The sequence below is a fragment of the Monopterus albus genome, unplaced genomic scaffold (assembly GCF_001952655.1).
Source record: "Monopterus albus unplaced genomic scaffold, M_albus_1.0 scaffold14.1, whole genome shotgun sequence".
NCBI classification, from domain to species: domain Eukaryota; kingdom Metazoa; phylum Chordata; class Actinopteri; order Synbranchiformes; family Synbranchidae; genus Monopterus; species Monopterus albus.
This window is the reverse complement of record NW_018127894.1, coordinates 1,671,508-1,686,676: the sequence shown is the minus strand read 5'-3', so window position 1 is coordinate 1,686,676 and position 15,169 is coordinate 1,671,508. Positions and strand designations below refer to the sequence as shown.

The 15,169-nt window shown below is 39.2% G+C and overlaps 1 protein-coding gene and 1 long non-coding RNA gene across 10 annotated transcripts in view; one reads left to right on the top strand and one right to left on the bottom strand.

Moving 5' to 3' along the window:
* Positions 1-15,169, bottom strand: part of LOC109955367 (uncharacterized) — a 153,489-nt gene that overhangs the window by 83,469 nt on the left and 54,851 nt on the right. For 2 of the 3 annotated variants that reach the window (XR_002274256.1, XR_002274258.1), the window contains exon 3: positions 11,955-12,116. This is a non-coding gene — a long non-coding RNA (uncharacterized LOC109955367). Of the gene's footprint in view, positions 1-4,860; positions 5,175-11,954; positions 12,117-15,169 lie in introns of those variants that run through there. The other variant, XR_002274257.1, reaches the window with a different exon arrangement.
* LOC109955366 (netrin-G1) overlaps positions 1-15,169 on the top strand; it is a 63,528-nt gene that overhangs the window by 3,888 nt on the left and 44,471 nt on the right. For 6 of the 7 annotated variants that reach the window (XR_002274255.1, XM_020591471.1, XM_020591472.1 and 3 more), the window contains exon 2: positions 2,491-3,156. Coding sequence is in view for 6 of the 7 variants with exons in the window: in XM_020591471.1 (XP_020447127.1) it covers positions 2,899-3,156 (258 nt within the window). In the remaining variant the exon portion in view is untranslated. Of the gene's footprint in view, positions 1-2,490; positions 3,157-14,533; positions 14,630-15,169 lie in introns of those variants that run through there. The other variant, XM_020591475.1, reaches the window with a different exon arrangement.

The window sequence follows — 15,169 nt, the reverse complement described above, 5'->3', positions numbered from 1 at the left end:
TGCACAGTGCTGAAATTTTGCTTTGCATACAGAATCTGATGTTATGAGCTTTGTAAAACCACCTTGACCTGGTAACCAGGACGGCACAAACGAAGAATATGAACTGCAATCATTATCGCACAATCACACAATAGATACAGCTTTCATCGTTCAAAAACAAAAGGAAATAAATTGGCTTTCTAAATGTTATCAGTGCACTTATTGTAGCAGAAATTATCCCATCAGCATAATAGAGATTTGAAAAATTTTATATTTTAAGTTTTTTTTTCCCTCCTAACTTTACTGTCACTTTAGTCCTGCTCTGATGTTGAATAATATCTGTCCTCGGAAGTTCACCAAGCTTCCTGACACCTTCCTTTCATCTGTATAGATTTCATTACTGCAGGTGTCCATGAATTAAATCCAATATTCCTGTGGTTAGCTCAATTTGCTGTCCCTTATTAGCTTTGAATGTTCCCTATTAAATAAAAATAAGATAAGCGACCTCCACCACCCTGCTGCTGGTACCTAATTTTACTGTCTTCATAATGAAAGTTAACCTCTGTATTACGAAATAGGGTTTTATCTAGGTGTGTGTGTGTGTGTGTGAGAGAGAGAGAGAGAGAGAGATGAGACTGGTTCATCCTACGACATCTCTGATCAGGAACTGACATTTATATTTATGAAATTTGATACATGCATCCTTATGAAAGAAACAGCTTATTCATCATTCACAGCTCCAGCCACCGGCCATGTTATCAAATTTGTAATTGGCCTCTTTTTTTTAGGAGCCTTGTTGATTGACACAAGCACATTCAAAGAGCCAAACCTCTTGCTTCTCACATTTTTTCTCACCATTTCTTCCCCTCTCCCACTAGAGGTCTGTTAAATGAAGCCTGCCATCCATACATTCTGATATGGTTCACTTTGAAGGGTCTGCTGAGTCTGAATAGCAGCTCAGATAATTTCTCTGACTCAGATGAACATTTTTTTCATTACAGCTGGAATGTATTCAAGCCTGTAGTCATTTTGTAAAGAGGCATTAGGTTAGGAGAACGAAAGAAGTAATTGCTTTAGATGTGGTCAAAACCCATTCAAATTGGCACCATTTTCAGTGGGAGACAAGATGGCTAAGTTAAACTACTCGATATGCACATGTTGCCAGGGAGCACAAAAACCTGCCTGCATGTGTGCACACATACGAAGACACAAGAGTTTCAGTTTTCTGATTTTGATCAAAGTTTTTGTTCTTTCATATACAGTAACAAACTTTTTAAATGCCCTCTTAATTAATTAATTAATTAATTAATTAGCTATGGCTTGACAATTTTCATGATAAAAATGGTCTTTTCTGACACGAATCCAGAAGCATCACTTTTCTCAGAACATTAAAGACACTCCACATGCTTTAAACCCCAGGTTACTTAAAATTTTTATTTCAGCAGTGACTGTCAGTCACTGGGGGGCGGCTGTCGCCTAAAGGGTAGAGAATAAAGCTGCTGACTGGAAAGTTACTGGTTCAGCTGCGTGTATCAGCTGGGGGAATTTGGGTGGAGAAATTGACTGAGTAACACTTTTCCGTTAACAAGTACTGCTGACATGCCCTTGAGCAAGGCATTTAACCTCCAACTGCTTGAGTGGATTCTATGTGACCGTGTGATGGATGTGCCAAACGTTTTTTTAGTCTCAACATGCATTTGAATATCACAGAAATCACGTTGGAGTTTGAGGTTAACTGTATAGGCATTTATTAAAATTGTGCCTTAAGTGGACAAAGGTTAAATTGAAATGTAAGCACATTTTTCTAAACAGCAACTCCTTAGAATGCAAGGTTTTATTTAACTAAGACAAAATTTCAGGCCACCTGAGCACCGCGACACTCAACAGTAGCTTAACTCCCATTTAGAGTGTCATTACTCTGTTGGAGGCAGTTGTATACCTTTTCCTTGCTGCCCTACACACTTTTTACCTGAGACACTGAGACGGTGTGGGTCTCCACTGACTGCTGCCAGGCACCATTACCAGACGAGTTAGGTCATCTGACTGATGGCTTGTGACAGCCCTGAGAAAAGTACAATCCCTCAGATAGACCATTTCTGTCTCCCAATTTTACTTTAATATACCCCAAATGCTTCTGAAGGCATCGGGACAAACGCAACTCCACATTCAGCTATAAAGAAGCAAGAGACGGAAAAAGTAATAACTTAAATGCAGTGACTTGACACATGGAAATAAGCCTTTTTGTATGAAAATCCAATGGAGATTAGGCTTTGCAGAACAAGCTCAATCTGATTGCATACCATGTTTTTGGAAAGGTTATTATTGAGGGATATATATAAACAGTGGAACCTTGTAATGTGCTTGTGTGCATTATGTGTGTGTGGTAGGTGGTAAGATTTACTAGATGTATTTAGTGCCCATGTAGAGCCTATGTTAATACAGTGTGTCAAATGTTTTGTGTTTATAAGACCTGTCTTATTCTCAAAACCATCTTTTTTCTCTGTCCTTTAGGGTGCTGCCTGTGGCAAAAACCACAACTGACAGGAGACCAAACTAAGACATTTGACAGCCACTGACTTATGAGGGGCATCACTCCTCTCTACACATCACATCTGACCATTAGTTGACCCTTCCATCAACGCTCAGCACTTTCGAAGAAGCTCACTTGTTGACACACCTCATCAACCAGGCAGAAGTGGCAGCAATCGAAGACAAAATAACTGAATGGGGGCTCTTCGTTGTCTCAAGCTGCTCGTGCAAAATTAGCACCATGGTGCCACAGTTCCCAAATGCCCCACTGCATTGTTCAAAGCTGCAGTTAATTTAGAAAAATCTCAGTGATATTTCTGTGACAAAGCAGCTGCTGTAGAGACAAAAAAAAGAAGAAGAAAGAAAAAAGTTCTACAGAAATCACACAGAATGAAATCAGTGATGCTTTGGCCCATATTCTTCACTCTGCAAGTTGTAGGCACCAGTGTGGCACATGCCATGCAGCATTACCCGGCAGCCTGGGGACATTATGACGTGTGCAAGTCCCAGATCTATACAGAGGAGGGCCTGGTGTGGGACTACATGGCCTGTCAGCCAGAAGCCACCGACATGACAAAGTACCTGCGAGTGGCCCTCGACCCCCCAAACATCACGTGTGGAGATCCACCAGAAACATACTGTGCTTTGGTGAGTCGTAACCTCGCCCGTCCCCTGATAGAGACAAATGAGGCTGTAGGCAGGATCTCAAAGCATACTGGGTCAGGGATGGAGAGCAGTGCATACACGGCAGTGTGCTGCTGCGGCAGAGATTAATGTACACACAAACTCGTGCATTAAAACACAAGTGCTAACATGCAGCAACACACTCATGAGCTAGACACACAAATGGACACAGACACATATCAGTATCCTCAAATCCTAGAGATGCACAAGGAGGTGTAAGGACAATAGCACAAACACACACGGTGAAAGAGTACTGCCAAGGACACCAAATCATGTACTGTATATGCGAGTGCACATTCAGAAAGACATGGATGAAAAGGCTGAATTGCAGAGAACTGACATACGTTTCTGACCACATCTGACTGGTCTAGCTGCATCAAATGAAAAATGTCATCTTTTTCATAGCACTGATATTTTTCTTTTGAAATATTTCTTCTGAGTAAATGTCCTGTAAATGCTTTGGGGCCACGGAAGGACAATATTTTTGATGCAGGAGAAAAAAAAACTGTTCGTTTTTCATTTTTGCGTTCGGTTGCAAAAACCTTTCTGCCTGCCCTTGGAAAAAAAAATGTTGTTCTCCTGCATGCAATTTCAGAAATTTAATGTTTTTTCCTCCTCCTATTTAGGCGCTTTCATTGTTACACACTGTGCTCTTCTTCTTAGAAAAGAATCCACTGTCAAGTTGTATATATTTAAAAAAGATAGATATATATATATATATAGACAGACATCGATGGAGAAAGGGAGGTAGACAGACAGAGATGGAGAAAGGGAGGGAGAGAACAAAAATATGACACAAAACACATGCAAATGCACACCCTGTTACATGCACAGGTGACGGCAGATACGCACTCAAACCGTACAAGTAACTGCGCACGCGCACGCACACACACAGAGAGAGGAAGGATCAACGTTAACAGTGACAATGTAATAGTACTGGCTCAGTTATTATGCACTCCATGCTCACCACAGTGTTCAGTGTTGTGTTTCATCGGCCCTTATCAACCATTATCAACAGTTCAGCCCCAGGTTGCATTTGTTTAGAATCACACTCAAAGAAAGCAGCAAGAGCCCATAGGCTTTAAAGTGCTTCATTAGGTGTCGTGTATGTGCCTACTGAGAGCTCCTGCAAGTAAATATTTACCAATTAAAATGGGCATCTTTAAAAGGAGAGCTTTTATTCGTGCAACTCCAGATGGCATTGAGACATTTCATGCCACTGTAGAATGAAAAAGGAGTTGGTCTCTAGTCATGTGTGATGTTCTGTGAAGATTTCTATCAAAACAAAGTGTGTGAAACCTTTTTTACTCTGAATATGCAATGTACAATAACAGGGGGAGCAGAAGGAGCCAAATAGAGACAAAGAGAGTGAAAGTGGTTGGAATGTAATGGAGTAAAAAATACAATATTTCTAAAATGTATTGAAGTCAAAGTATGCAGTAGCACAAACTGAAAATACTCAAGTACAAATACCCCGAAATGGTACTTAAGTACAATACTTGAGTGAATGTACTTAGTTACTTTCCACCACTATAAATTTGTAGATAAAATTACTGCTTACAAATTCAGGAACTGTTTTGTTTTACAGTAGAAACAGCAGGCATGGAAGACCCAAGCACAGACACAGTTACTTGAATGAAGAGGCAGACTGGTTTACTTAAAGTCCAAACAAACAAAACAAGGCAAAGATAACAGAAGGTGAAGTCAAATCAGGCAGAGATCGGAGACAGGCTGGCAGGCAAATCCAAACAAATATGCCAGAGGCACAGACAAAAAGACAACACAAGCAGGGGGTCAAAACCAGGCAGACAAAAAACAGGCACAGGTTGGCAAGATAATAGCACACATGGAATCAGTGAACTATGATGATGTGGCAGTGGACAAAGGGAAATAGGCTGGTAGCGGGTTGATGAATGAGACATAGGTGTGCAGATGGGCAGGACAGATGAGGAAGATCGGGAACATCCAGAGACATCTGGCAGCTGGAGAGGAAATGGGAGGAGAAAGGCCGCATTACCCAGGGCTGAGACAACAACTCAGCTGTCTGAGGAGACGGGTCCCTCGCTGGTCACCTCTTACTGAACAATGCTTGCTTTTCCGGTGCTTGTATTGTTTTGTGTAGTTGTAACTATAGTGACAAATTATAGCTAAAAAGCTTTTGCTGTAAACTGGTCAAATTAAATTTAATTATTCACCATTGGTAACAATAGATTAAAGAAGTGCCTTGATGCTGAAAGAGAGCTAACATACAGGAACCAAATAATGTATCTGATCTTCTCGACACTGGTGGACGGTGTGGATATGCTGGTTAGTCCATCACTGGGATAATAACATTTACATGAACAGCTGATACTGCATACCCAGTGTGACTTTGCCATCTTAACAAGGAGAGCAAATTTTTTTTTTTTTGCCACACTTGCAGTGTGGGTCCAGGGAGACATGCATGTTCCCCAGAGAGTCTTACTGACTTTGGTGGTCTTTTCCTTAAGTGCTCTTGTAATAGGTCAAAACTTTCACTTATTATATCCAGTGAAATACAATAGACAAGATGGACTCGCACAAAAGTTTGAAATGAATCCTAGAAACGTCTGTAACCCTTTCACTTTTTTAATCAAGTTATCAAATTAGCTAATTTGTATTTTAGAAATTGGCGTAATCACTGCAGATATTATGGAGGTAGAAAGAATACTGATCTGCATGAACAAGACATAATTGGTCCTTTCCATCTCAATACAGCATTTACACTCTCCACACCTGCAAACCTACGCTAAACCATACTTTGACTTGACTAAAAGGTTTTGTTATGTGACTCCTGAGAGGGCTCTGCATCTGTCAGGATGTCTATCACCTCTGACATGAATATGAGGTCATCATTGTCCGGATTATTAAGAACACAGGCTCCTCCTGCACTCGCTTATATATCTGTTGTGTGTTTGATCTGTTTACATTCTCTGCTGGCACCCAGGCAGACTGACACCAATGACCTTATCCACCAGTGCTTCCTGAGAGTTTGTTGGAGATGAGAGGAGCATGTAAATGAGATCTCTTAGCCATTCGCTGAGTTGCCTGCAGTTGTGAGCCCGGTTTAATCAGTTTTCCCAGGAGTTGGTTTCTCTCATAACGGGTGGTCAAAGAACCCTGGATGGCTCATCCCCCCTCCCTTGCCTTGTGCTTATGATTCCCATCTCTGTCGCTCAAGGGTGTTTTTTTTCCTCCAAACTAAGCTCTGCCAAATATAGTTATGACAGAGTCAGTGCTCACGAAAAGGGCATTAATCATTCAAAAGTGGATATTTTACAGCGTAAGGTTTGAGGTTGTGTGTTTTTTGGATGAAATGGCAAAGCTTCCCTTTAGGGTTTGGTTCTAATTTCAGACCCGTTTTCTCTTGAATGTTTAGGACAAGTGATAAAGCGAGTCCAGCATAAACAGTGTCTAGGCCAGGTGTTCTGCATCAGAGAGTTAGCCCTGTTTTTATTTTTAGCTGCAGACCTTCAGGGGTTCTTTGTTATTAAGGCTGTTCTCCTGTGTTGCACTGTGACATTGTCACTCACTATCATTCCACACTGGATTTGGGTCTTTTTTGACCATATAACAAGCAGCGTGTGAAATAAATGTAGAATTGCATGAATGAAGTTCATACACTAATGGAAGAGGGCAGTCACAATGCTGGATTAATTGATAAATAGTTTTTTGTATTATTTTTATAAAATTTCTCTATTTTTCTTGCGGTAATTCATGTAAGAAAGTAATTTTTAATATTCAGGATTAGTACAAATGATCCAATTATTGAAAAAGCGTAGGTGCGACAATTATGCCATTATTGTACAACACGAGCCCTAATGAACAATAGGCATTAATTCAGAAGAACGCCTGTTGAAAGAAACCTGCATTTAAAACCCTTCTTAATCGTTTTTGATAAGTTTATCAGACACACAAGTGCTTTTAATTACAGTACTTCTCTCACACTGTAAACTACAAGTCAGGTTGGCTTTTCTGGATTTAATGGCAATTCACAAAATGGCAGACCATTACATCGACTTCACAGAGACAGGAGATTTAATTTTCATACAGTTAAGACTTAGACCAAACCATTTGTTGTTGCCAAGTAATAGGCATGGGCATGTTTATCCCACAAAATATAAATAAGTTTTTAGCACATTGTGGATCTTTTTAAGATGTTGTGAAACCAGTCTAAATATGGTGGGTAAATAAACTCTGTTTTGTTAAAAAGACTACCCTATCAACTGTGACTGCCATGGTGCAGCAGTGTTTGGATGAATGCCCTGCTGATTAGAGAACATTTTACCTAGCAGCAAGAAAGGCAGCAGGAAACATCTTAGAGGAAGAAGTTGAGAGACATTCTGTTCTTCCACAACATCTACAGTGATCTGGCTCATGATCTAAATCAACGGATGTGAGCTTCGAGCCAGTTAGTCATCAGCCAGCAAGCTCGAGAGTGTCTGCAGCCATGCTGATTCATCCGCGTCACGTCGGCAAGTGTTTAAACATTTGTGAGACTGATTCAATAACGGCGTTTATTGTAACTAGCCAGAGTCTAGCTGGGTTGATTCTTGTAATTCTTATGAACTTTATTCTATTCTCTCAGAATGGATGAAAGGAGTTGTGGCTGCCAGTTCACCACACAAACCCATGGAGGCTTAGGGAGGAAAGACAAGATGAGAGGTCCCACTAAGCCGCTCGGAGACTGCTACGTTATTGACAGTCAATGCAGCAGACTTATCTTTGCTGGCAATGATGGGAGTCACTGTGAACTTTCAATCTGTGCCTTATATGCTCACATGAACTGACGTAATAGACTTTAGAAAGAGAAACAGATTAGCTAGACTAGAGAAAGGGATGTAACCTTTACTATAGGCTGTGAAGTCATGAACAAAAATAATGAATCTGCAGAATGACCAACGCCTTAACAATCTCCTACTGACTTGCTTTGCTCGTTACTTTTTTGGAGGTAACATAATTGCCTCCTGGATATATTTCACTGGCAAGATTTGTCTCTAATCCTGGACAGTTTTCCCAAGAAGAACAGCAGCACCGGTCATTTCAGCAAGTGACACTAAAAACTGGGCTATACAAACAAGGAATAGGGAGCATCCAAGTTGGCTTTAGTCGGACTTTGAGGTGTGCACAACTAGTGTGAGCACACCCCCATAATTAGGAGCTAAAGACCGAGGAACAGGGAGAGACCAAACCAGAGCTAAAAGAAGAGAAAATATTGGATTTGCTTTGGATAGCCCAAGAATAACTTCCATATAATTGCAACCACCGTCTGCTGAATGTGCAAATAGGCAACTGTTTGCTATTATATCTATTATGTTTGCCTTATCTACTTTATAAGGTGAAAATTTGTCAAAGTTGTGATTACAGCTAATTTCCTATTTGTTCATGACAGATTCTACATCATTAGACGATCCAGGAAATACCTTCAGAAACTGGGAGTGTTATGAAAGGACAGCGCAGGGTTAAAGCCACCGGCGAGTCTCAGTTTTGCACATTAACGGATGCTTGTCTCTGTGACTCGAGTCACGCGCTGAGGCTAGGCAATAGGTTAATGCTACCTATAAAACAGACAGTCAGTAGTTTATACTATTGTGGGGTGTAAATTGAAATTGTGCACATGGATGAATCATAATTTTTCACAGTTTCATAACTAATTTTCACATTTAGTAAAATGCACTTCTGGGGATTGTTAGAATGTATTTTTGAATAACATCTACTGCATATATGTTTTTACACTCAAAGTGTTTATTCTATACAGAATATAGTGCACTCTTTAGTAAGTAGGAATTGATTTTGGAAACATGTCTGTGGCAAACTGGTTTGAGCATCAATGTCATGAACAGAGTCTATGAGATAAGCAAGTAGTTCAGAGGTCAAACCTTTTCTTCTTGGGGGGAAATCCACTCATCCATGTATTTGTTTGGTGACAGGGAACAGTTGGACCATTTAGCTTCCCATCACCCTGGTGCCCTTGACTCTGTTGTGAAATGGCCCTGCCCAGCATATCATCACCGCACCACTGCTTACCATGACACCAAGATGACATGCAACATGTCCCCTGCCTTTTTTGGGGGGAGGGCGCCATCAGTTACTCTTTCACTCACCTGCCATGTCTTTTGTCTTCTGGCTTTTTAATTTCTCTGTGCCTTGTTTTCTGTCATCTGATGATACATAATATCCATGCACTGTTTGAACATGTGGAGGCTAGATGCTCTATACGAGGCAAGCACTTGGCAGATAGAGATGTGTCAGCATTATTACTTGGGATCTGTGACAGGTTAATTCTTAGAGGTTTGTAAATACAAAGACAGATGAATTATGCATGGAGATATAAAAGAAAGTGATGGCATCTGTGCTTTGAGTAGACAGTGTCTTTCTGGACAGCTTAACATTTGAATGCATGTTTTCTGTCTGAAACGGAGCACCTATAACTGTATGCATAAGTGCTTCATTCTTCTCAGATTTTTCTCCAAAGCAGACACGATACTTGAAAAGCTAGTTTTAAATATTTTTTCATAGGTTTAGATAGGACTATTGCTTTCTCAGCACAAATGATAATTGCAGTTTTCCTTTTGTTGCCTGTAAACTCAAATCACAAAAGCATCCGAATCCAGATGAATTCTCTTCCCTGTACAAGCTCCCTATTATCTTTTTTTGAAAACAGACAGCTTTATATACAGTTCTGAAGCCTTAAAACATATTATACAGTTCTGGTATTGTAATTTGCACTCAGCTACATTCTCTGACATATGATGGAGCCAAGCTGCTTGGCATGGCACACTGTCAAACCTCAGTGTTCTTTGATATTATGTTTAATATGATTAAGTGAAAATATGAAATATGTTTCTACTTAACACAGCTGAGGTCAGGACACAAAGATTATTTTTAAGTGATGCAGGGGGGTAGATCCTGCAATAATACCAGAAGACATGGCTATTTCATTATTACATGCGAGCAATATTAAAACCGACAGAATTTAATCTTGTGGGTCTTATGGAAATTCAAAAGCTTGAAGTCACACAGAACCAAGAATGTCCAACTGAACGATGCAAACCGTGTTTTAGCTTTGGTTAACAATCAGATATCTGCAAACCCAAAGACACTTCCCTCAGCCTCAGTGGTTCTTTTTATTTAGTACTAATTAGCACATGTTTAGATACTAAAACCAAAATAGTGAACTTGGTAAACCTTGTACCTGCTATCACTGTCACAAAGATCATGACAGCACAGCTTTGCAGAGCCGCTAGCATGAGTGTAGTCTTCAGCTAAAACAAGTAGTGACACTACGTCACAAAGCAAAGGCCACTCACTAATATTTAAACAGGAGTGAGGTGATTGCTTACATTGTCTAGAAACTATGCTGATAACTACAGTCACTGTTGCAAAGTTACAACAGCAAGTACAGTACATTTACTTAAGTACTGTACTTAAGTACAATTTTGAGGTATCTGTACCTTAACTTGAGTATTTTGATGTGGTGCCACTGCATACTTCACCTACACTACATTTTTAAAGTAAATATTGTATTTTTCACTCCATTACATTTATTTTATAACTTCTAGTTACTTTCCAGAACTACATAAATACAGAAATTACAGCATAATCACAGGACTTTATTGGTCTCTGGTGGAAAATTCACAAGCTACCGAGCAGTAATTCAGATTCTAATCATATATGCTAGTTGAAACTAGCTCCTCTTTACCTGATTAAATATAATAAATGCAATAATGCATTAGAAATTATAATCAAATTGGGTGAAATACATAAATGCTAAATATGCCCTTCTGCATAACGAGTATTGTTACATTTAATACTTCAAGCATGTTTTGATGCAAATACTTTTGTACTTTTACTCAAGTAACATTTTGAGTGAGGAGCTTTTACTTGTACCAGAGTATTTTTACACTATAATAGTGTTAGTTCTTCCACCACTGACTACAGTGATAACGAGACGAGATGCATCAGGGTCCAAGTTCAGCAGCAAACTCATTGATCGATCACATTCTGTTTACATCAGTTAATTAGAGCAGCCTGTTGCAGTACTGGTTGAGGAAAGTAGAGACAAACAGCCTGATGTGTGGGGGGAAAAATTCCACCTGTACTGCAGGTCAAACACTAGGCTGAAGGTAGTTTATTGAACTGAATATTGGAAAATCGAAAAATGTTACAGATTTACAGAGCACAGAATTGCAGATCTGATTTTGCAATGGTATGAAGAGAAGCTGACTGAAAATGCTGAACTCAAACCTCCAGAAATCATATAAACTAGGACAGTTTTTACACAAAAAGTTTGTCTAATCAAGCTTGAGTTTACATTTGAAATGAGCAAAGTGAAAGTGGACCAACTATATCCCTACTTCTCATCTCTTTTCAAATTCAACATCAATAAACTTTACATAAGATATCAAACTGTCTTTGTTCCCTTCAGGTTTGAATTTTAAAGCAGGGCCAAAGACAAATCTCGTTAGCAGGGCCATGCTTGGGGACCCAAATTGCAGGAGATAAGTTGGTATTTTGGAATGATTCAAAGGAAATCCTATTACCTCATGCTATGACTCAGTTTCCTTTCTTTCAGTAGTTCAGCCACATTTAACTAATTTGCTGCAGACTTACATGCCAGTGTATTTTTGCCGCTCCCCTGGCAACAGCATAATACAAGCATGAATGTTTCACTGGTGAATCACTGTGTTTGTCTTACACCTCACTACGTAGAAAACAATTTGTTATTTCAGTGTGTGTGGTACCTGTCGATACCAATGAGACGCTTCTTAGAGAGCTTTCAGTGAAGTAGTCCCAGTGATGATGTTGTGGTGACCCATGGACCTCAGCTAGTTGAAGTTTGAATCCCCCTCAGAGCTTCCCCTGCCTCCTGTTTTGCTGTATCCATATCAGCTCTTCGAACATTTCTATAAAGAAATAAGAGGGTAACTAAACTGTCCACACAATAATTCTAAAAAGATTCATGAAATTTTTTTCACTATTATTCTTGACAAGCTGAACAGAGTTCTTGTAAAAGATACAGTAATTGAATTTCTCAAGAGCTAGTTTGCAGAATGGTTCTCTGTTGCTAGAATGGTTCCCTGTTGGCCGCCCCCCCCCCCAAAAAAAGCTCAACTTGGCTCACCCATCTGCCAGCATTTTTTTTTCTTTCTTTAGCAGAGAAGTGCATGTGCGTGTGAAGGACTTCCCCTCCCTCAAGACGCTGCCTATAATTTTGGCCAGACTGAGGAGTGTCAAGCAATCAAGCAGTACTCATGGGAGAGAAACACATTAAAAGCTTTAACCTCAAAAGTCTGCATTGGTGGGAATACAGCTGTGCAATACAGCCATTTTTAAAAGGCCTCCTGCACCTATTTAATGTAATAACAGCAGGTCGTCTCCTCTTGAATATTATACAAGGGCTCCAAGTAGAATACTATAGGTTAACATAAACCTGCAGTTTAGTGTCCTTGTGTTGTAGTCTAGTGAAACAAATCATTAATTTTGGATTTCTCTCAATGTGCAGCCAAGCAAATAGTGAATCTTTGTATTATTTGGCAACACTTCTTTATTTATGAAACCATGATTTCCATTATATACGACGAATTTAATCCAACATTTTAGGAAATAAATGTACTCGTTCTCATTCCAAAAATAGGATAAGAAGATTAATATCATGCTCATGTCTGTGATTTACACACTGAGGTACAGTCAAAAAGTGGTTATCTTAGCTTAAAAACCGTAAGTAGGAGGAAAAAAAATGTAGCAGTGCTTCTGTGGAGCATTTCTGGCTAAAGAGTGGGCATCTAACTTACCCTAAAATTATTCTTATTTTTGTTGAGAGTTGGATGAGAATATTGATACCACTCTCATGTCAGCGCATTAAGTATGGTGCTGAAAACAGCAGGTAGTTTATCTTAAGACTGGAGGCAAAAGAACACTGGTTAAAATCCAAAGGTTAAAAAAAAAAAACAAAAAAAAAAACTATAAGCCTACTGTACCATCTTAAATGCTCACTGCTTATCACAAATCATTTTGTTTGTTTAATCCATAATCAAAAAGAAATAATAAAACTATAAGTTATGGTTTTATGGGGAGTCACACTCATATTTCTTGACCAGTGACCAGGTTTCCTATTTCCACCTACGCTACATATTTGACATGCAGACATGTTATAAGTGCTATAAATCTTATCTAGCTATTGGCGACAAAGCAAGCATGTTTCAAAAAACTGAACTATACTTTCAGTGATACTGTAAGCCTTACATTTTTCTAAATTATCATTTTCTCATTTCTAACAGGGCTGAGTCAGCCGTTTCCCCCGTTTTCAGTCTTTTTGTCTAGCTAGGCTAAAAGACCTTGTGGCTCCAGCTCCTTAAGGCAAAGATATGAGATTAACATCCATCTGCTTGTCTAACTCTTCATACAAAAGCAAATATGTTCAAAAATCTGGAACTGCTACAACATATCAGCCTTGCATCGTGCTACCTCTAAAATCCCAAAGAATTCAAAATGTTGGCTGTGTTATTTGAAAAGGTCAACTTTTACGGGGCAGTTTTATGCTTTTTCAGAAATCATGAACTGCGTTGAAGGGGCAAGACTTGAAAGAGAGAAACAGTGGTGAGATGACAGGCAACCACTGTGACTACAGTTGCCACCCTCCCTTATAATATGGGCTCGACTGTTATTTTTTCACATTGAAAGTGGCAACTGTAGTTGCAACCCACCTTCCCTTAGGAAACCAAGCCATCATGTTGTCAGCCCATATCGATCTCTGAGAAAGAGTGAAGGAGAATGTGCTGTAGAGAGAGAGGAAGTGAGGGAGGTGAGGATGGAAGTACAGAAGGGAAGAATGTTCATTTCCAAAAGTGGCTGGTGTGATTTTATCATGCTCAGTGAAAGGGTGACATTTCAGTAATGCTTTATTCTCACTTTGGCATTTCAAATTAATAAAAGCCTCTAATAACTATGCAGATTGAAAAGATAGAGGATGAGTTGACACACTAGGAGCTAACACACTGATGAACAATGCAGCAATTTCACTCTCGTGCTCTCTTGTTCTTTTTTCACTCTCTCAATTTCATCCCAGTTTCTATCAATTTCTCTGTGGTGACCTCTGCATCTCATTGTAAATGGCTAAGAATTGAGTCTGTGTCAATTAGAATCCCTTAGTGGCCGATTTTAATATGTTTTAAAGCTGCTCATATGAAACTAGCAAGAGTCAGAATCAATAATGCAATGATTTTAGGACAGTTAATCAGTGTATTGTTGGAGTGGAGAGATACTGGGGTAACAGATTGCACTTTTGTTTTCATTTAAATCATTTCAAACTACATGGCTTAGCAGGAATAATGTAAAGTTGATCAGTTAGAAATTTGTGGTTTGTATAGACAGTTCTATGTGACAAATATGCACTTTCATGTACAATACCTATCTGTTGGTGAGTACTACACAAAAATGTGTGTAAATTTATGGTTATATAAAATAAGTTATGTTGCACAACTATGCAGGTATCTTTTCTAACAACAGTTTATCCACATAGTGCCTCTGTATTGCAACGCCTTTGGTTACTTAGCAACCCGACTGAAACTACCGTCTGCTAAAAATGTTTTTAAACATGTAACTACCCCTAGAACCACAAAGTTTATCTTTACATTGCTGCATGTGTAGGAACTAAACATATGGTTTATATTTTAGTGCTGTTGGTAGGCAATTTTTATTTTATTTTATTTTTATTTTGGAGAGAGCTAAGCAATCTGTTTTCCCACTGCTTCCAGTCTTTATGCTACGCTAAACTGACGGCCTCTTGGCTCTAGCTTTGTAATTAATGCACAGATGTGAAATTGATGCCCAAAGCAAGCATATTTTTAAAAAATGTTGAACTATTGCCTTAATGTTGAGGGAACAGAGAAAACCAGAGCATCCAAAATGCAGGGAGCAGGGTCAAACTAGTAGTCATTACACTGCCAAGCTTTTAGCA